Below are 22499 nucleotides of genomic sequence, written 5' to 3' on the forward strand. Positions count from 1 at the left end.
TTCCAGAAATATTGGATTTGATGGATTAAATCATAATAATAAAAATGACTCTACCAGAGGCACAACATCAGGAATATTGAAAACGCAAGACACGAGTAAACAAAAAACGCAAGTCATAACATTTTATTTTTTCGCCATTATCATAATGAAGATGATCATCTTGGTAGTCTTCTCAGAAATCCTTGAAGAGCTTGCGAACCTGTTCAAGCGTAACGAACAGAACAACAGTGAAAGGACCCTGCCTCGATATCGTAGGAATGAAACCCTTGTACAGCGCCATGGGACCCTCCGCACGCACCGTCTTCAGCGCACAATCAAGAGCCCCAGTGTACGGCGGCTCAGCCCCTGGCTCCACCCTCATGTTCATTACCCTAGTCTTAATCACGTCAACAGGGTTCGAAGCAACAGCTGCAACGAACCCCGCCGCAAAACTCGCCGTCACGTGAGTCCCTAAACCATCGCGCATCAAACCTTTTTCAAGAATCGCTTCCTTGAACTGGTCGTACGACGCCAGCTGCGACGCCGTAACAAGCATCGCGCGGTTCACCGTGAGCGATGAACCGCGCCACAGGGAAGCAACGCCTTCTTGCTTCGCCATTTTCGTTATGGCGTCCACGACGGACTTGTAGTTGCGCCGCTGAGCTGGAGGGAGTCTCCCGTCAGCCTGCATCCTCACCATGGCCACGTCAGCTGGGTTACCAACGGCGGCTCCGACGCCGCCGGCGATTAGCCCTGCCTCGATCTTGCGTGAGAGAGGCATGGTGGTGGCGCCGCCGGGAACGGGGGAAGGGACGGACCATTTCTGCTTGAGGAGGTCATAGAGGCCCATACGAGTGGTGGAGTATAGTGTCTGGCGGAGGACGGTGGCGGAGACACCAGAAAAGAGAGCGGCGAGGCCTTCTTGCTGGACGAGCTTGACGCCGACGGTTACGAGTCCGACGCGAGGAGGTTGGGTGATTTGCGGAGGTGGTGAGACGTGGATGGATCGGGATCCGGTTTGGAAGGCGAGTGCGGGTCGGAGGGAAGGTACGGAGGTTGGATTGGACTCGCCTTGGAGCTGCATGCGGACCTTGATGAGGTCGAGTGGGTGGGTTGAACAGCCTGCAACGATTGAAGCTATGCCTCCTTCTACAAAACCCTTAACACCCATGATGTTGTTGTTGTTGTGCAAAATTGATGAATTGGGGTTAGTGTATGTTAGAATGAAAAGAATGGATTAGAGAGTAAATTGGGATTATTGGGACCAGTTGGAGTTGGAGATATCACTAGAGACCATAAGATGGGAATGGAGGCCACAGGCTATGGAAGAAGAGTGGGGGACGGCGGCCCTCTGAGACATATGATAGGTCAGATCTGATGTGTGTGAATGTGTTTTTTGTGTGGAGAGGTAAGAGAAGATGTTGCAGTATTTATAGGAGTCAGGGTTCCTACTTAGGTCTAACGCGATTACGGGAGCGTAGCCAATTAGATTCATTGTGCTGCACAATTTATTGCGCTATTTAATTAACGCGTTTGCGCTGCAGGCCCCCCTCTTGTTTCTTATTTCATTCTGATTCACCTCACAAAATCAATATTTTGTATCAAATTCATAAATTTATTATATTTGTAATATCAAATAAATCATTCATCAATTTTACAAATACAAAGAGAATAATAAAAAAATTTCTCCCTCGAGTTATTACTTATTACCAAATTTATCAATAGAAAATTGAAGAAATTGTGGAACTAAATAGATTTTTCAATTATTAAATTAGACGTTATTTTTTATTCTATATGAAAGAGGGAAGGATGCTAATCTTTATAGCATATTAGCATTTCCTTATAGTTATATACATAAAAACCGTATCAATCTTTTACACTCGTTTGTTAATGTGCTGTATTTCTACAACTATCCCCAATTGGCATAATATTTCTAAATTTATTAAAGAAATCTTCTCTCTTTTTTATGGAGGAAAAAGTTTTTGTCTTACTCTTATATCACTTTAATTATAACTATTTTTTGTTTTTGTAATTAATTTTTAATCTCATCTCTTAACATTAATAATAGTAAATTAATATCAAAGAAAATTTATATTCTTTTATCGTCGATATAAATCTTTTATATAATCAATTCAATATATCAAAAATTTAATGCATTTAAATATAATTTATATATAAATACACTGATTTATCTATAACATAATTTAAAAACTCAAACTGATATATATATAAACTATGCTATTGAAAACCATAAAAAAAAAACAACAACATCAATCAATAATTTGAAAAAATCCAATGTCCATTTACAATTTTTTTAAATTATTCTTTTTTTTTCTCTTCCTTTAAAAAAACTACAATTTTACCTTCCACCACAAAATTACCCACAATACCAATTATCATCGCCGCCATCTTAGTCGCCTCCAACAATCACCTCACGTTAATTACAATCGATCATCTTAAACTTTAAATCCTTCTCTATACTCTAAATCCTAAATTATAAATTCTAAATTCTAAACCTTAAATATTAAACCCTAAATATTAAACTATGACCATAAAATCTTAACTTTTAAATTTTAAACACTAAATCTTATTTTTTTGTTTAAGTTTCGGATTTTTTATTATTAATTATTCTCCACATACAAGTCATTTATCCATAAAAATTATGTTACCTTAATTCATCTCACGCGCCTCTTAATCTAACAAACTTTTCAATCAACGTGCGAATATATAACTACCTTTTTTAAAAGAATTTCGTTTTCGTTTTCGAATTTTCTCAATGTTTTCTATTTGCGTTCTCTGTGTTTCTTATTGTTCATTCTCTACGTTTTTGAAATCAAGTTCTAAAATCAGTTTTGAACAGTTATCTCGTTGTTGAAGATAATGAATAATTCAAATTTCAGATTGTTAATTGAACCCGAACGAAATTGATTATTGTTTTGAATCCAATCAAGTGGCTGATGTGTGGTTCGATTATAGTTAATGTTTTCGTTAGTAGTTTATGATTCTGTAGGTGAATAATATTATTTTTGTTTGTGAAAATTATTGTTTATCGTTGATGGTTTGAATTTAATGTAATGTAAAAATTTTGCATTAAAGAAAATATTTTTTTTGTATTTACAGCAAATTTTTGTGTAACACAAATATATGTATTTGAATGTATTATTTTAAGAAAATTTTTTGTGTATGTGTGCTGATAAGTTCTGCATCATTCAAAACTCTTTTTCTCCCTCATCTTCATCTTCTACTACTTCTTCTTCTTCTTTTTCATCATCATCTTTTTTTTTTCTTATTCATATTTTTTTCTTATTCATATTTTTTTCTTGTTTTATCTTCTCAAGTTTCTTCTTATTTTACTCTCTTGACAAGAATAAAAAAATCAAACAAAGAAGAAAAAAATACGTAATGGTACAAAATTACTTGGAAGATGATAAACTTATATTCATTCAACTAAAAGAAAGAAATAAATAAAAAAAAGAAGAAAAAATGCAGCATTAAAAGAGACATTTTTCTGTATTTACAGCAAATTTGGGTATAACACGAAGATATTTAAATGTCTTATTTAAGAATTTTCGGTGTATGCATGCTGATAAGTTCTACATAATTATTCAAAACTCTTTTCTCCCTCCTCCTCATCTTCCGCTTCTTTTTTTTATCATCATCATCTTCTTCTTCTTCTTTTTTATTCATCTTTTTTTTTACCTTCTCAAGTTTCTTCTTATTTTACTCTCTTAACAAGAATAAAAACAAAAAAAAATCAAACAAAAAAGAAGAAGAAGAAACACATAATACTGTAAAATTACTTAGAAGATTATGAACTTACATTCATTCAACTAAAATAAAGAAAGAAATAAGGAAAAAAGGAAGAAGAAAAAGATGTAGCATTAGAGGAAAACTTTTTTTATATTTGCAACAAATTTGGGTGTAACACGAAGATATTTGGGTATAACGCGAAGATATTTGAGTGTATTGTTTAAAGAATTTTTTGTGTATGTGTGCTGATAAGTTCTGCATAATTCAAAACTCTTTCTCTTCTCTCTTTTCATCTTCTGCTACTTCTTCATCTTCATCTTTCTTATTTTATTTTCTCATATTTTTTTTTTTAATTCAGCTTTGTAACTTCCTTCACTTTTCGCAACGATTTTTGAAAAATTTTAATCCTTATTTGAATTTTGAGTGTTGCGGTTTTGATTGAGAAAAAAGAACCATTTACATTATTTAAAAGTTAAGAATGTGTGTGTTTACACGTAATCTAAACTGAATGTCGTTTTTGTTTTTGTTGAGATTGTGCCAACTTATATAAACTTATATGTGTAACAGATTTCTTTTATTATTTCTAATTTTGAATGTTTTTTTTATTGTGAATTGTTGGTTACTTTTATTTACATATTATTTATTTAATTTATTTTTATTTAGTTATAATTCCATTAATAAATATTTTAAAGACACATATCAATGTATTTAACAAAAAAAGTTTGTAAAAAACGAGTTGAACTTATCATAGTTATATAAGGTAGTTGAGGATATATAGTGGTTTATTATTCTACACTCTTATTATATATGATAAATATCTCTCAACTACGAGTGACAAAACGAGTTAAATTTATCGAATTGATTTGCGTAAACCATAAAAAAATAAAAAAACAGTAGATTAATTTGATATATTAAAGATGTCAAAGTGAAAAAGATGTTAAGAGTATTTACGTAATAAATTCAATCCTACAAATTAAATTTCTTTTTTTTTTTCAAGTGAGATTTACTCATTCACAGATCTTTCTCAATAATTTATATACGTATTTTTTTTCTCATTTTCTCTTTTTTTTTTCCGATAAGAATAGCAATACGTCTTTATAAAAATAGAAGACCATTTAACTAATAAAATGCCTTTATTTTTGTCCCATAACTTTTGTTATGAATCTCCATTTATTTCTCTCCAATATTCATGAATATTATTTTTTTTTAAATATCAATAATGTCATAATAAAATTATATATAATTCAACTAAATACAATTAAAACATAAATTTAACATAATAAAATACATATAAATTTTTTAACATATAGATTAAAATAAAATGAATTAGCGTATATATTCTTTTGCAGATCCCTGTGAGGTTGATACCTCAATCTCACGCTTCCGTCACTATTTATTTGCGAGTCTTTTTCCCGTGAAAATTTTGTAAGTTCCCATTAACCTTTTTGTCACAGATAATCTTGATGTATCTTTTTGGTGCAAATTTTTTTCTTGTCATATCTATTAAAATAAAATGAATTAGTGTTACTTATACAAAATATATATATATATATATATATAGACATTTAAGTAATTTTTTTTTTACAAATTTCTGTGAAGTGGATACCTCAATCTCCTGTTTCATTCCTATTTATTTGTAAAAGTAGATTTTTGTCTCGTAAAAATTTTACAGATCTCCATTAATCTTTTCGTTACAAATAATTTCTGCAAATATTGACATATGCGAATTTTTTTTTGTCATTCCTATTCACTAATCTCTCATTTTCACGTCTTTTGGTCTAGCAGTAAGGATGAGTAACAACCCTTATTTGCTCGTCTTTCCTCCATCGTCTTCTAAGCTCGCCTTCTCTAGCAGCTCTTCAAGTACCAGCACGGTAATTAGCAGGCAGCGGTGACGAATAGCAAGTAGCCCTCATCAAGCACGCACCAACAGCGGTCTCTTCCAGCCACGAGTTGCAAGTAGTGACGACAAGTAGCAAATTTAATTTAAAATGAAACGTGTTAGAGGATCAATAAATTTTATGATTTGTAATAATTAATTAGTTATTATTATTATTTTTAATGGTATAAAATTATATTTAATGATATAAAATTATTTATTTTTTTATTAATAAAATACTAACCAAATTTTAATAAAATATATTAAATATTGACTCCTTAGACTTTTTCATTTAAAAATTTTATATATGTCATGGTTAATGATAAAATCTTAAAAGTAAATAAAATTTATCACTTTAACAATAAATATATTATTATTACTACTATTACATAATATAAAATATTTTAATTTTTTACCAAAATATTTAATATAAAATTTTATATATTTCGTAATTAATGATAAAAAATTAAAAATCAATCAAATATATTATAATAATAAATATATTTTATATTATTATTTTTATTACTATAATAATATTAATAATAATATAAAATATATATTATTATTAATATAATAAATTTTAATTATTTTTAATATTTTTTTCATTTTTCAGTATAAAAAATTTTGAATTAAATATTTTTGTAATAAGTTAAAATATTAAAAATAAATAAAAATTATTACAATAATAACAAGTATATATTTTATATTATTTTTTAAACAATAAAATAATTATCATTACTTTATATATAAAAATAATTATTAAAGAGTATTTTAATCAAATGAATTAAAATGTACGTTATTTATTTAATTTTTGTATATTTTATAAATAAAAATAAGGATTGAAAAAATATCATTTAAATATTTCGTAAAAAAGGATAATGTTATTTTTTTATTTTAAAAGAATTGTTCAATATTAAATTTACTTTAAGTTATTTGTATAAAAAATTCATACAATGAAATGGCATTTATCAAATTTATACCAGTGTTTAAATAACGAAAAAGTATAAATAACTAATAACATTTGACTTCATTGGTGAATTCATGTTATGATACATTGCACGGAAAAATATATTATGATGTAAAAAGGACACGCAAATATATAACATTTTAGAAAACAAAATCGTAAAGAAAATATAAAATAATTTGAAATAGTCTGGAGAAAAAGTCAGATGAAATGTACATGGACAAAGAAGACATTCTGGTTAATAAATCCAACTCTCTTTACCATTGCATCAAAACATGTTCTATGCATGTTGCAACAGAACCTGACCACGAAACAATTCAGGATAAAACCATATTCGAAATATTCGTCTTAGCTAAGAAGAAAAAATAACCCCAAAATAATGAAACCTAAATACAACTTGATCCGATCCAAACAAGAGTGGGGAGAAAAGTGAAAAAGGAAAAATCATCAATCACTGTCCAACATAAAGGAGTGGTTACATAATTGAATGGTTTTACGTAATAATCAACTTGCCCAAAGAAAATTAGGAACGAGAATTGAAGAATAGGAGAGGAATAGAAATAGAATAACAAACACGGGCGAAAGAGTCCAATGGTTAAGACTCAAGGGTGTCCATTGGAGGGTATCAAATGCTATTCTCATATTCTCGATTCTTGACCTTCCCAATTTACTACCTTTCAAATTTGAACAGCAAAATCTCATCCAGAAGCATCGCATGTGCCACTCACGCGTCCTAAGATTAACTCAGCAACTAAGACATGATCCATTTAGATAGGTTCATATTTTTTTTTAACTTATAAGAACTTGAATAGCATAAATGTTTGGTATAATTTTTAAAATTAAATTGCAGCTTTGTAAAAAATTATTTTAGTGCGTATAGACAAAATAAAAGAAATTTTTCTCGTAATAAAAAAATTATTATTACTCTTCTCTTAAAATAAATACCTTTAAAATTAAAAAATTAAATACAAAATAATTTATAAATAAATTACTTTTAATATAAATATTTATTATTTAATTTATTTTTTAAAATTTAATTAAATTATTTACCTAAACTGGATATTATTTGTTATAAAATTTGAGTTTTATTTACGAATTTATAGTTATCAATAGTTGTTGGTTTATTATATAAAAAATAAAATTTAAATTTTTAATCTTTACTTAAATATACAAGTGAGTTGACAACTTGATCAATTAAAATTGGATTGCTTATATATGATGACCAAATGCATTCAATTGTTGTAAGGTCAAAGTGGCAACCTTATCATCATTTGTTTTTCATATGATATAATGAGCTCTCTTTATTGTTTGGTTTGACCTTCAGGTTAACGAAACCTACGGAATACTAAATTTCTTGAGAACCAAAATTTTTTAAATCTTTCAACTGAGAATTACGAGTTTCTAATGTATTTATTGAATACAAAATTAACAATTATTTTCCCTTAGAAACTTTAATTAACTAAACTCATAATATCACAAGTACTTTAATTATTAATATAATTTTGCAGAAAGGAATACCAAAGGTATATATACATATATGATGATGAGATCTACTTCGAAAAAGTGTCTCTAAAATGTATAATAATTTATGTTTGTTATTCATAGCTGATTCCAAAAGAGAAAACAAAAATATGTTTTTGTTTATGACTTAATTTAGTAATAAAAATAAATTAAAAAAAAGAAAGAAAGAGAAGAAATAAAATTATCACTAATTTGTTAAAATAAAAATTCATTCAACTGCGTATTAGATGCAAGATTGACTATTAACTATTACTTCAACACTGTTTATTTTATCATTTTATTGTTGTCGTTAAATTGTTATTAATTAACTCAATATAATTAAGTTGAAATTAAATTTGCAACATCGTGTAATCTAACCACAAACACAAAAATCATAGTGGTTACTAAATAAATCTTTTAAAATATGATTAAAATGAACATAAAAAAATCTGAAACCAACCATTTGGAGCATTATTATGAGAAAAGTTGTATAGTAAATAATAAAGCACGTTTTATTGAATGGTTAAAGAGGTGGTACCTGGTGAAGGCATAAAGGAGTTGATTACAAAAGTTGGGAACTCAACCTCCCCCAGAAAGTAGTAACCAGGTCTCACTGCTAAGTGCAGTGGGCTCCACTTTGGAAGGTTCGTGTGTGGAACCATTATAAGGAACATAAAAACACCGTCGCCTGAGAGATTCGAACTCTCGCGGGGAAACCCCATGTACTTAGCAGGCACACGCCTTAACCACTCGGCCAAAGCGACGTCTTTGATTGTTTCACTCTCTACTTTCTTTCACTATTAAAGGATAAATTTTACATATTTTTGGTGTAGAGAAGTTTTGTATAATATTTAATCATGTATAAGTAACCAGATTAGCAAAAGTGTTTGAATTGATCATCCATTTAACTTAAGAGTCTTGCAAACACAATAATCATACCAAAATATTATTTGTATATAAATACATATATTATTTAACTAATTTTATATTATATGTGTATTTTATATTTTATACAAATTACTAATTTAGTAGTTGATTTTTTTATTATATATAATATAGTTGATAATATTCCGGTTAAAGTTTGGACCTGACAATATTCTAATTGATGTTGGAAGAGCTTTGAAGGAAAATGGCATCAATTGGTTAACCAAATTTTTTAATGAGATTTTAAGGTCAAATAAGATGTTTGATGAGTCGAGAAAGAGCACCTTGGTACCTATCTACATGAATAAAGGAGATATATAAAGTTGTGGAAACTATAGAGAGATCAAGCTCATGAGTCATACCATGAAGTTATGGAAAATGGTGATAGAATAGAGGTTGATAAAAGAGACACAAGTAATAGAGGTTGACAAAACTAATATAATTATTATTTATGCCAGGCAGATCCAATACCTAAGCGATATACCTGTTAAGAAGGATGATGGTGAGGTATCATAGTAATAAAAGAGATCTACATATGGTGTTTATTGATTTGAAAAAAGCGTATGATAGGGTGTCAAGGGAGATCTTATGGAAAGTTTTAGAAAAAAAGAGAGCAATGATCGCATATATTCATGCAATTAAAGACATGTATAATAGGACCACAACTAGTGTGAAAACTCAAGGAGGTGTGATAGAGAAATTTTTCATTGGTATAAGATTACACCAAGGATAATCCTTAAGTCCATACCTTATTACATTAGTCTTGGAAGTACTCACAGAGCACATTCAAGAGCCTGTATCATGGTACATGCTTTTTGTCGATAATATCGTCCTTATGAGAGAGTCAAGTGAAGACCCAAATAAGAAGTTGGACTTATGGAGAGAATCTCTAGAAGTATATGATCTGCGTATAAGCCGTAACAAGACGGAATATATGGAATGTAAGTTCGGTCTGAGAAGGGAAAACCCTAATATAGAGGTAAAGATTGGAGAAAATACCGTACGAAAAGTTAAAAGTTTTAAGTATCTTGGGTGCATCATACAGGATAATGGAGAGATTGAACAGGATGTAAATCATAGGATCCAAGCAGGTTGGTCAAACTGACGGAGTGCATTTGATTTTATATGTGACAAAAATGTGCCTTTAAAACTTAAAGGTAAATTCTATCGCACTGATATAAGACCGGCTATGCTTTATGGTACGAAGTGTTGGGAGGCCAAAGGGGAGCACGACATAAACTAAGTGTGGTAGAATAAAACTGTTTAGATGGATGAATGGTCATACGCAATTGGATAAAATAAGAAACGAAGATATAAAAGGGAGAGTTGAAGTAGCACCCATTGTGAAAAAGATGGTAGAATTACGTCTCAGGTGAATTGGACATGTGAGAATAAGACCGACAGAACACTCAGTTAAGAGGATGGATGAGATGAAAGATGGACAAGGGTTGAATGGCAGAGGAACACCTAAGAAGACCATCCATGAGGTGGTCAAACGAGATCTACATGTAAATGATCTCTCTGTAGACATGATGTATGACAGAGCTTAATAGCGTTGTTTGATTCATATAGCCGACCCCACCTAATGGGACAAGACTTTGTTGTTGTTGTATATAATATAGTTGATAATCATATTAGTTATTAGCAACTAAATGGCAGTGAAATTTCATATTATATATATATATATTTAATTTTCATGAGTTGTCTTATATTTATGTGTCACATTGAAAAAAATATTGATTTTTGCATTTAGTATCTAAAAGAAAATCTACTTGTCCGAATTAATACCTAAAATTAATGTGATATATGAGTTTAGGCGTGAAGTCCCAACTTTTTTGAGTGAAAGTTTTGACTCATTCATGCGAAATAGTAAAATTGTTCGATATCTTTATTTGTATGATGCTGAATAGTACTGCAAAGGACTTCAATACTTAAATTAGTAAGAATTTAAGCAGACTTAAGTGAATTGGACTTGAGAAATATAATTTGACGAAGTATTTATAAAAGCAGATAATAATTTAGCCATTACTCTAGTATCTTTCCACTTGTGGTAGTAGAAAATTTCTTCATTAATATTTGAAAAATTATCTCATGTTATAGTGGTGATTGAACTATAAATAGTATATAAGGTAATGCTTGACAAGGTCTTACTTGTCATACAAGTCAGATACAGATACAGTGCACGTTACACGTATGTTCTGATTAGATTGGAGAAATTGATAAAAGTTATCAACCAATTGAATGTTAGTCTAAATTTTTTATTAATATTGATAAAAATATCGACTTCCTGATATTTTTCTTTTTTAATAAGAATAATTATAATTTAATGCAAAAATTTAATATAGCAAATAAAAATACCTTTCAAAAAATCCTTAATTGAGTGTGTAAGTAAATTATGTCCAACAAAATGGTCAAAATAAAGAATTTTAATATATTTGTTTAGTAATTTTAAACTATGCAATTCAGTTTAATCAAATAATTTATTGTTTTATTTCAAACAGTTAAATTAAAGGCATAATAACCTAAATGAATTTTTTTTTCAACTCCTAACAACTAAGGTATATAGAGTGATTTGCCTAAGAAGAACATGCAAATATGTTGTTGGAAGTTTCCTGATTTAATTCTAGCCAATTATTGACATGAACATATATATATATATATATATATAGGTCCTTCATACCCCCTAATTTATTTGTACAATTTGGGCCACTAACCATCCATCAGCTTTAATTTAAGAAAGGGGCACATACAGATTGTTAATTGCGTTAGTGCGAATGTGCAATGAATTGGGTTATTGGCGACAATTTGCTTGTCTATTCTTAATAAATTGGAAGGTAATAAGATAAAGTCATATACAGGTATGATATGGACTGTGATGGATGATCCCTAATATTATAGAGATGGTCAGATGGAAGTTACTTGGTGGCAGATACGATGGGGGTAATATAAGGCCAAATGGTTGGGGCAATGACTTGCTTAATATTTGTGTGACTGATCTCATATATAATCAGTGCATATAATTTTACAAGTTTTATAATACATTAATAAAAAATTAGTTTGAATTGACTGGGATATCACTATATCAGCATACTCATTTACTTAAATAAGTATTAGATATTCAAATTTTATTTTGTATATACAATAATTTATTGACTAATAATAAATTTTTAAATAAAATTTAGATTCATGACCAATTTATTATTGTCTTGTTGAGATAAAAGATATCATGAAAAAAAAATTATTTAGACATCAAATTTAGTAAATGTTATATAATATTTATATTAAAATGAATTATGTTTATATAAAAAATTACATAATGCAAAAAATATTAACCGAAGAATGACAAAATTATATCTTCTAAATACATATAAAAATAATAAAAGAATCTTCAAAAGATTCGATGGAGATGTGCTCTATGCATCTATACCAATGTGTTTGTAAAAGAAAATTGTAACTACTCACAAACATTATTATTTGGAATAAATCACTACATTATTCTAGTAGCACACCAAAATTGTTTTCAAATGGAAGAAATCCAAATATTAGGGATAAAGTGAGATAAATATAAAACATGTTATTTGGGCTCAGGGCTTAACAAAGTTCTTTTTTTAAAGGTTTATGATATTATCATTGAACAAAAGGACTTAACAAACTTGTATAACTCACAAGAACAGCTTGAATATCACATGTCTACCAAAAATACTTGAATATCACAAAGAAATCAACCAAATAAACAACCTACAAAAAAAATTAACAATGAAAATGTTCATTAACTTTGAACGTATTGCAGATATTAAGAAGGCTTGGCCCAAATACTGCAAGTGTAATCTAAAGGCTCACAACAAAGCACGGGCTATGGCACTCACCTACTCCTTGGGTTCAATTAAATGGCTTCCAAAATCAAATGTATATTTTCACCCTCTGAAACTTCCGTTAATAACTGAATATGCAACTAAACCAAAAAAAAAAAAAAAACTTGAATATGCAAAATAATGTTCAAGCTAGTAACAAAAAGCATTGTTATGAAATTACATTAAACTATGCACTATCAAATTAGGTAAACACTCGCATATAATTCTGGTTGTTCGTTAACAACTTTAAATAAAAATAACTACATACGAATTTCTAAAATAAATGAGTTACTTTTAAATATTGAATAAATTTTCATATAATTCTAGTTCTATTTTCTATTACAAAAAATAAAAAAATAGTAACGGACTAATATTTTTATTTACATTTACGTTAATGTTAACTAATTTTCTATTTGTTCACTAAAATTATTAATTTCCCAATATTTTTTCCAAGAGTAAAGAGTAAAGACAGGATAAGAGTATATAACCATGCGAGCAGGAATCTAATCTAATCTGCAAAATTCAGAGAGGTGGCAACGAATCTACACGTGTTCAGCACTTCTCTTTTTATCACCATGCCAACTATTTATTTCATTGGATGAAAAAAATATACATGTTAATTATTAGTTTATCACGTTCATTCAGATAAAGCTGTTTAATATTGATATTATTTTGTACAGTAAGAGGTAAAATAGGCAAAGAAACATAGCGATGGATTTGAATAAAAAAGGAAAGGGGTAATTGTACAAAACTGTACGTTTCCCCAATGGTACTATTGATTGAAACGTTACGTACTTTATGATAACATATTTCTCTTTTTCTATTATTAACAAGTAGCAACCACCTAAACAAAACCAAAGAAATTGGTTCAATGATTCTTACTCATTAGCATTAAGAAACACCATATGCCAATTGCCAAAGCTAACATTATTATCTAATTCCGAGCGTGCTGTTATTGCAAATTAAAATAAGCAGTGATGTGAGATTCCACCATACCATTCCTATCACAACGTACAATAAGGTTCCACCTTCTTTAGCTACCATCCAATTCCCCCTTCAACTCAACAATTATTACGGTAACCTCCATTCAGATGCGTAAACGACTACAACTCACACAGTAATAGTAACATGATAAACATCATCATTTATATGCATTCAAAAATTTCACATTCAAAACAATAATTACATATCATCAATTAAAATCGGTTTTACATGGCCAGTAAAATTTCCGTTTTTAAGGAAAAAAAAATCATTCAACACAGAGAATTAAAAAAGACAAACAAATAAAATAGACACTAAAATACTCAACAACATATTCTATCTATTACCAGTATAAACTATTCTTATACAGCCTGTAAAAATTAAATTTGGCATTTAACTATTTTTCCTTTTGTAAGAAAAATTAGAATATTTACCATCAAATATAATGATTAACAATTTCTAAATAATATTGGAGAAATTTGGCCATGATTATTCTATAATAACTAAACATTGTTAATTAATTTAACAGGAGAAAAAATGATTTAACAAGGAATAAGATAGAGAGAGAAGGGGAAGGATGGAAAGAAGTAGAAAAAGGTGAAGAAACGGCAAGTCCCGGAAGAGAGGAGAAACGACAAACGAGATCGCGTTCTCCTACATTCTCCGATTCCACATCCGCATTGCACTCTCAAAAAAAAGAAAAAAAGGAGAATCGATTTCAGAGCCCTGCAAAAACAACAAAAAAAAGGGGTGAGGCACAAAACCCACACACACACGACACAGACACCGCACAATCCGAGATGCTCATTCTCTCTCCAGCTCACCAACTTAACTTTACCATTTTGCCCTTCCCGGTACCTCCTCTTTTCCGCCGCCGACACTTGCCGCGTTACTGATCCCTTCCACGCCCTGGCAACCCATCTATGCGAAACAAAACCGTCGCAATCGTTTGGATGCTGTGTTCCGGGATTGTCCTTGGTGCAGGATAAGAAGAAATACAGAGAGAGAGATGGTGGTGGCGGGAATCCTAGGGTTTCAGGGAGTGGTGTATGCGGTATTGCTGTTAGGTTTTGTTTTGATTAGGCAGGCATGGAGGAATGCGGAGGCGAAGAAGGAGGAGATCGCGAGGTTGGTGGAGGATGCAGCAATTGCTGACATGGTCGCTGCTTCAATTGATTATTACTCCTCCTCCACCACCACCACCGCCACGTCGATTCCGGTTCCGGTGTCGGTGCCCAACTCGAGGTGGCACCAGTGTGTGGTGTGTTACGCTCCCACTACCATGCGCTGTGCTCAGTGCAAGTCTGTTAGATACTGGTTCGTTTTTTCGTTTTTCTTCTGAGCTTGCACACTTAGAAAGTGTGATTTTTTGTGGAGGGAATATTGTTAATTTATTATACATATATATATTAATTTTAAATTTGTTTTAAGTTTTCTGAGTTAAATTGAAATTTCGTGGTAACTGGTTTGGGGCTTGACTTGTCCAATCTTTGCTGAAACTTGTAGCTTGTGATTTTGACAATGGTTTGTGGACATAGTTCATTCCTTTTCTCAGTGACACGTCATAAACACGCGAAACTTTTTCTTTTTCTTTTTAAATAAATTAAGCTACTCTTTGTTTATAAATATTATGAAGAAGAAAAATTCAATCAATTTTAGTTCTTCAAACCACTTGTTGGTACGTTACCAAGCTTGTTAATTGTTTTCCATTTGTCATTTGTGGTTTTGACACGCATGCTTTCTTGTAGCTCGGGTAAGTGTCAAATTATTCACTGGAGGCACGGTCACAAGGATGAATGCTGTCCTCCGGTTGCCACCGTGCAGCTGAATGAGGAACCTGTTTCTCACAGGGCAGCAGTATCAGATTCAGAATCGGAAACACATTCCGGTATTCATGGTAATGATTTAATTGGAAGGTGCAACATGTTATTTTGTGCATCATGTATGGTATATAATCTAGTTAGATTCTTTGCAGAAATGAAAGGAACACATGCTGGTATAGCATCTGCCCGTCACTCATATTCCGGTGCTAATCCTTCTGTTTCTGCAAGGGAGTCTTTTGATGGTGCTTCTCGCATCAGATTGGCAAAACCTGTTGGCAACAGTACCACCGAGGATACATGTGTTTCTTCTTCTCATACCAATGAGAGTGTGTCAACCCCTACATTGCCGGTAGAGTCTAAAGATTCTGTAAATACAGAAGTTAAGGATTCTGGTTCAAGTAAAAGAAGCAAGACAAATTCTAGTAATAGTGCTGGTGAGAATGTCTCTAAGTCAAAGCCCTCCAAAACTAGGTCTGATGTATACCGTGATGTGGTGTCAAATTCTAGTGGCCATGAACACCGGAGAAGAGTTGCTACAATTGAAAAATCAGTAGCAGATACTAAGTGCAGAAACGTGTCTTCCTTGAATAGTTGTAGTACAGATTTTGTAGCTGATCATGATTTGGTAGAAGAATCACATTTGTCCAAGCACAAAGAAGCACGAAAATCATCATCTAGTTCTGCTGATCTACTATCCTCAACTACCAAGGGTGATTTGGCATCACATTCCAAGTCTTCCAAAAGTGATAATTATCACACACTGCCTGCTAAAAGTGCTATACCTAATCTGCCACTAAATGTTCGTAATGGTTTAAAAACATCAATGCAGAAGGTTGTCCAGCAGTTTAGAGGCTCAAAAGAGTCAAGATCTGATCTCGTATCTGTTGAAAATGAGGTTGGGAATATGTGTTGGCTCAGTTCTTCAGAACGTAACTATTACTAAGGTTTTTATCATTACTAACTTTGTCTGTGTTTATGTTCAAATTGTATGTTTTTGGCAGGTGGCCTTTCCTTATGAATTATTTTCGGAACTTTACTGCTATGACAAGGTGAAACTATTCCCCTTTGGCCTCACAAACTGCGGTAACAGGTATTGTAGATATCTTCTCCTTTCCATTGATTAGTATGTTATGTTATATGCTAAGAAAATATTGTGGTGACTGGTTGGATAAAGGGAGGGAGAAGAGTCTGATATTTTTGTAATTTTGGTTGACATTTGTTAATGCATAAGAAATGAGAGAAAGAGCTCATGTATTATATAAATTTCATCTAAAAAGGGTGTATGTATACATATAGCTATCAACTACTATCATAAATAAAAAGCTACTAACTCATGCTGACTTTCAGCACTCCCCTGCAAGCTTGAGTATATCGGTCATATGTACCAAGCTTGTTACATAAATAACTTATTCTGGGGCCTCTTAAAGCCTTTGTTAAGATTTTTGCCAATTGGTCATTTGAACTGAGGAAGCAAGTGGTGATACCTTCAATAGGTCCTTTTGTCTCTAGTAAAATGACATAAATCTCAATGTGTTTAGTCTTCTCTGAAAAGCTGGATTAGAGGCAATATGCAAAGCTGCTTGATTGCCACTTACAAGAGTCATAGATTCTATTTTCCCAAATTGGAGTTCTTCAAGAAGTTGCTTCAACCACATTAGTTAAGTTAATCCCACAGCACGATATTCTGCTTCAGCACTTAGATTGTGTAACCACTTCTTGCTTCTTACTTTTTCAAGAAATAAGATTGCCACATATAAACACAGTAGTAGGAGGTGGAATTGTATCTATTGGACACCCTGCCCAATCGACATCACAAATCTTTGTATGACCCTTATCCTTGTAAAGAAGCCCTTCGCTTGGTGCTCATTTGACATATTTTAGGGTGTGAAGCATGGCATTCCAATGACTTTGACATGGAGAGCACCATGAATCTTTCCTAAATTTGCAAACATAGGACCATCAATCTGTCAAAGGGCAACAACACGCATGAGGTTTTGACAAATCCCATAAAATCATTATGTATCATTAATGTAAAGTGCCTTTGCCTGTGTCCAAATAGCTTCACAAGTGCATGTGCAGGAAAAATCTGTTTAATTGAAGAATGGATTGTGTTCTTGATAAGGCTACAAAGTTGGGAATCAATCTTAATCCACTTCTGATGGTCACTGACAGTAATTTCTTCAGCCTTTTTGGTGAGATGTTTTGCATAATCCTAGCTAGTTAGCCACACACTTGATATCAGAGGTCCAAGAATCATAATTATTTCCATCAAGTTTGTCAATGGTAATAGGTACACTAACATAACTAGTGAAAGTAGGGTTTTCATTCTTGGAACCACTAGCACCGGCATCAATAGCAGAAGTAGCAGTAGCCATCGAGACCAGAAAGAAAACAAAGAAATAGTAAGCAACAGAAAGGAAGAACACGTCCTGGTGCGAAAACAGGAACGATACAGCTACACAATCAATTCTGGAAAGAGGATTACTAGGCGAGCACGGCATTGCAATTGACGGCGGATGCACCTTTAGGTGCTGGAGGAAGTCACCGAGAGAATTTGTACGTCAAAGAAAAGAGGCATGTGGTGATGTGGCTTGTTAGAGGTGCTTCTGTTGACAGGGTTGGATGCTGCAGAATAAGGCAAAGATAACCATGTGATTGTTGGTCGGATTGCTCGATGGCACACAGTGGCGGCGCTAGAACTGTTCTAAAGGTGATTGACAGCGGCCAGAATGTCTTGGGCTGCCAAAGAGAAGAACATGTCAGGAAATGTTCTAATGGCTGGAAGGACACATGGTTCTGGAAAAAAAAAATTTCCCAAGAGGATATTGGATTCTCTTTGTGCACAATGAGTTTTCTCTTTAGGATCTAGATACCACATTAATGCATAATGAAAGAGCTCATGTTATATGATTTCATCTAAAAGGGTGTATATATACATATAGCTATCAACTACTATCATAAATACAAAGCTACTATTATACTAACACCAACTACATGCTGCCTTTCAACAAGATCTTATGTTTCTAGATTTTCTTCTTTTCCCCCTAAATGTCCTCATGGAGCATGGGTAGAGAAGCAAATTAGAGTATGATGCTTGTGCTAAAAGAAAATTTACAATTTGAGTAGGTCTTTTTGAGAGAATATGATCAAAGTGTTAGCTGGCTAAACATTTTTACTAGGATTCAGTGCTGGTTTTAATTGTGTGTTTTGGTAGTTAAAGGGGTATAAATCCACTACTTGTTTGTGTTGGAAATTTTTTCTCTCTTTGTTTAGAAGTGTTTGCCTTGTTGCTAATACATTTTGAATAAATCTCCTGCAGCTGTTATGCTAATGCAGTGCTCCAATGCCTGGCATATACTCGACCTATAACTTCTTATCTTTTTCAAGGCTTCCATACAAAAAAATGCAAGTTCCTCTCAATAATAACTTTATTATTCAACTTGTTCAATTATTATGAGCTTTTAGTTTATTGAATTGTTACACTATTTCACTAGGTCAGAAGAAGGGATGGTGTTTTATCTGCGAGTTTGAGTATTTGATTCAGAAGGCAAAGGAAGGGAACTCTCCACTTTCTCCAATAGGGATATTATCTAAAATACACAAGATTGGTAGCCATTTTGGACATGGAAGGGAGGAAGATGCCCATGAATTTTTGAGGTGAGCCAAATGATTGCTGAAACTGATTCTTAGCCGATGCTTTCTCAGATTCTCATACTAAAAAAAGTAGTTGTCACTTTTGTATATCAAGTTGATAAACACGATAAAATTCTCAACTGATAGGTGTGCAGTTGATACAATGCAAGCAATTTGCCTTAAGGAAGCTGGCATTTCAAGTCCTTTGGCAGAAGAAACAACTCTTATTGGGTATACTTTTGGAGGTTATCTACGATCTAAGGTTGTTTTCAATTTGACAGTTTAGTTTAGTTTATGTTTTCCACCTTTGTTGAGGGAGATTATTTAACCTATGTAATATTTTGTAATATAATCTTTTGGCTTTCACTTGCAGATAAAGTGCTTAAGGTGCCTGGGGAAATCTGAGAGGTATGAGAGAATGATGGATCTGACTGTTGAGATCGATGGAGATATTGGAACTTTGGAGGATGCTCTACGACAATTTACAGCACCTGAAATTTTGGATAAAGACAATAAGTATAATTGCAGCAGGTATGTTAATTTATTCCCAACCATTACATCTATTTAGGCGTTTATTATGCTTCAGTTGTTGTAATGTTTCAAAACCTTTCTTGCCCCTTACTAGTATAATTCATTTTATATAAAGCTGCATGAGGGTTCATAAGTAATAAATGAATGGTGCGTGGTGACATAAACCTGGTGAAAGGTCATACTTTCAGGCTTTATTGGCAGTAAACTAAATTGAACATGAATATTTTACAATGAGAATCATCTATGGCGTCATACTTATTGTGACTTAAATGAATAGTCTTTTGATGTTCTCTTAATCCATAGATTCTCAGATATAATGTTACTACAACGAGGAAAAATGAGAAGTTTGCACAAAACACTTCTAGGTAAAGAATGTGATGGGTGTATGGGACTTCACGAATGGGCTGAACTATTCTGTTTGACAAATTTATTTGATGATCTTAGGAACTTTGTTGGATTTTCTTCAAAATTGATCATGCTTTGCAAGTGTAATTTAATTGAACAAGTTATTTAATGACAATCATAATTCTGCCCATGAATATGATGACAAATTTATTAAAGACTCAGCTTTAGGCTCCATTCACACTATGTAAATCTAAGGTTTTTATTTTTGCCCCTTTTCCAGATGTAAATCCTATGAGAAAGCCAAGAAGAAGTTGACAGTATTGGAGGCACCAAATATTCTTACAATTGTATTAAAACGATTTCAGGTACATCTCCAATATTAAATTTTGAAGTTTTACATGTTTTCTCTGTATTCTTTTCTGCTATCGTAATTTGATTTTCATATTATATATTCTCATGAATATTACACTTGCTGGTTTGGCAGTCTGGAAACTTTGAGAAGTTAAATAAGTCAGTTCAGTTCCCTGAAGTCTTGAATATGACACCATATATGAGTGGAACGAAAGATAAATCTCCATTGTACAGCCTTTATGCAGTGGTTGTCCATTTGGATACCATGAATACTGCTTTTTCGGGCCACTATATTTGCTATGTGAAGAATATTCAAGGAGAATGGTTCAGGACTAATGACAGTAAGGTGCAATATTTTTTTATGGACATACCTTTCTTGTGCTTGAATGCCTCCTTTTATATTATTGAATTGGTTAGATTATACAAATGACATCATTTGATTTTTTGGTTTTCATACTGTCTTTTTAGTTACATCATTCCCTTTTCTTATGCACAATGATACAATATTAGAATGATAGGTAGATAGATAGGAGGTTGGTCCTTACTCCTCATTTTTTAGTATGTTATGGAAAGATAACGTATTTTGGTATGAAGTATTTAACATATTTGGTATATACTATGTCATGAGTGAAAAGGAGTTAATTCCTAGATGCTACCCGATAAAGCTTGTTTTTGAAGCATTAATATAATGCATCATAGAATATTATTAGAATATAGTTGTAAAGCTACTTGTGCCTTTTGTTCTTCAAATTCAGATGTAAAGAAGTACCAAAATCATTTCAGGAAATTTCCATGATCCATTGAAACAATATTTCCCGTAATTGTAGGTTATAGCATTAATTCATATTCCAATGATGGTATCGAATATGTGCATACTTCATGTAAGAGGTGTGTTTCTGCATGTAAACTGAGGATAGCTTGTGTGCTTCTATGTAGGTAGAACCTGTTGAACTGTCAAGAGTCCTAGCAGAAAGGGCATACATGCTTCTTTATGCAAGGTAATACACCTGTGGAGTTCCATGTATTATTTCTTTGTTGGATATGTTCCATAATAACATTGTTTTATGATTTTTTTTTTAAAAATCTTTAGGCACTCTCCAAAACCTCGAGGTTTGGTTAGTAGCACTACAATCTCTCCAAAGTTCAAGAGGAGGAACTTGGAAGCCATTCCTTCTACTTCTAAGACGAGATCAAGTACCACGGCTCCAAGTGCCGACTCGAGCTCCCTACAACAAAAGCATGGCAAGCACCCTTCTTGGAGCGTTCTTGATGATTCCTTAAGCAATGACTTTGCATATCCAGAAGAATGGAGATTCCACTATGGGATGGATTCCTCAAGTGAAAGTTCTTCTCTCTTCAGCTCTTCTGATGCAAGTTCTTGTAGTACTTCAAGTATTAAGGACTCAGCCAGTTCTGCTGACTTCTCAGATTACATATTTGGTGAGGTGGGATCCAATTGGTATAACAACCAGGGACTTTCATCTAACTCCTATGATAACTTATCTACAGAATTCTTAGTAGATAGTGATGCTAATAGGAGGCACCGGCAAGACTCAGAGTTAGAGAATAAAGCAGTTTTGTATGCTAACAAAAACAGAAATCATAGTGGCAGTAGGGTTTTTGACCTTAAAAGATTTGTCACTATTAACCATCGAGACAAAAGTTCTAGTACACATGTGAAAAGAACTAGTAGAGATGCATCAGCTCAAACGTTTTATCGAGTTTGAGTTGATATAGAAGCAATTATCTTGTATTTTTGGTATAGAGAAAAAAAAATCATTATTTCGCCAATAGTTGTAGAATGAAGATGCTAATCTCTAATTGCTTGTCAAATGATTTATAAAAATTAAGAAAAAACTACATACCGATTTTACAAAACAAACAATCAAGAAAATGCTGTTATATTGTTGCTTACACTGATTTTATTTATTATTTTAAATGTTATTTTATGTGAAGGCTATCTAAGATGCTTATTCAATACAATTAAC

General features: G+C 32.0%; 2 protein-coding genes and 1 non-coding gene across 3 annotated transcripts; 1 reads left to right on the top strand and 2 right to left on the bottom strand.

Annotated features, from left to right (window-relative positions):
• LOC112799935 (mitochondrial uncoupling protein 5-like) lies at positions 1 to 1659 on the bottom strand. The gene has a single exon (XM_025841928.3). The coding sequence runs from the start codon at positions 1148 to 1150 to the stop codon at positions 173 to 175; it is 978 nt and encodes a 325-aa protein (XP_025697713.1). The 5' UTR covers positions 1151 to 1659; the 3' UTR covers positions 1 to 172.
• Positions 1660 to 8754: 7095 nt separating this feature from the next.
• Positions 8755 to 8836, bottom strand: TRNAS-GCU (transfer RNA serine (anticodon GCU)). Its single transcript has one exon. It is a non-coding gene; the product is annotated as a tRNA-Ser (tRNA).
• Positions 8837 to 13578: 4742 nt separating this feature from the next.
• LOC112799936 (ubiquitin carboxyl-terminal hydrolase 17-like) lies at positions 13579 to 22302 on the top strand. Its single transcript, XM_025841929.3, has 12 exons — positions 13579 to 15145; positions 15577 to 15725; positions 15804 to 16546; positions 16653 to 16741; positions 18971 to 19056; positions 19146 to 19308; positions 19432 to 19546; positions 19658 to 19815; positions 20441 to 20525; positions 20645 to 20857; positions 21448 to 21509; positions 21602 to 22302. The coding sequence occupies exons 1-12, from the start codon at positions 14838 to 14840 to the stop codon at positions 22236 to 22238; spliced, it is 2808 nt and encodes a 935-aa protein (XP_025697714.1). The 5' UTR covers positions 13579 to 14837; the 3' UTR covers positions 22239 to 22302.
• Positions 22303 to 22499: the final 197 nt, after the last annotated feature.

The sequence above is a fragment of the Arachis hypogaea genome, chromosome 5, assembly GCF_003086295.3.
Source record: "Arachis hypogaea cultivar Tifrunner chromosome 5, arahy.Tifrunner.gnm2.J5K5, whole genome shotgun sequence".
NCBI classification, from domain to species: domain Eukaryota; kingdom Viridiplantae; phylum Streptophyta; class Magnoliopsida; order Fabales; family Fabaceae; genus Arachis; species Arachis hypogaea.

Coding starts and splice junctions, on each gene's coding strand:
- LOC112799935 (XM_025841928.3), bottom strand. CDS start 1,150: ATGGGTGTTAAGGGTTTTGTAGAAGGAGGCATAGCTTCAATCGTTGCA.
- LOC112799936 (XM_025841929.3), top strand. CDS start 14,838: ATGGTGGTGGCGGGAATCCTAGGGTTTCAGGGAGTGGTGTATGCGGTA. Junction 15,726..15,803: donor AACACATTCCGGTATTCATG/GTAATGATTTAA, acceptor GATTCTTTGCAG/AAATGAAAGGAACACATGCT. Junction 20,526..20,644: donor TTGTATTAAAACGATTTCAG/GTACATCTCCAA, acceptor CTGGTTTGGCAG/TCTGGAAACTTTGAGAAGTT.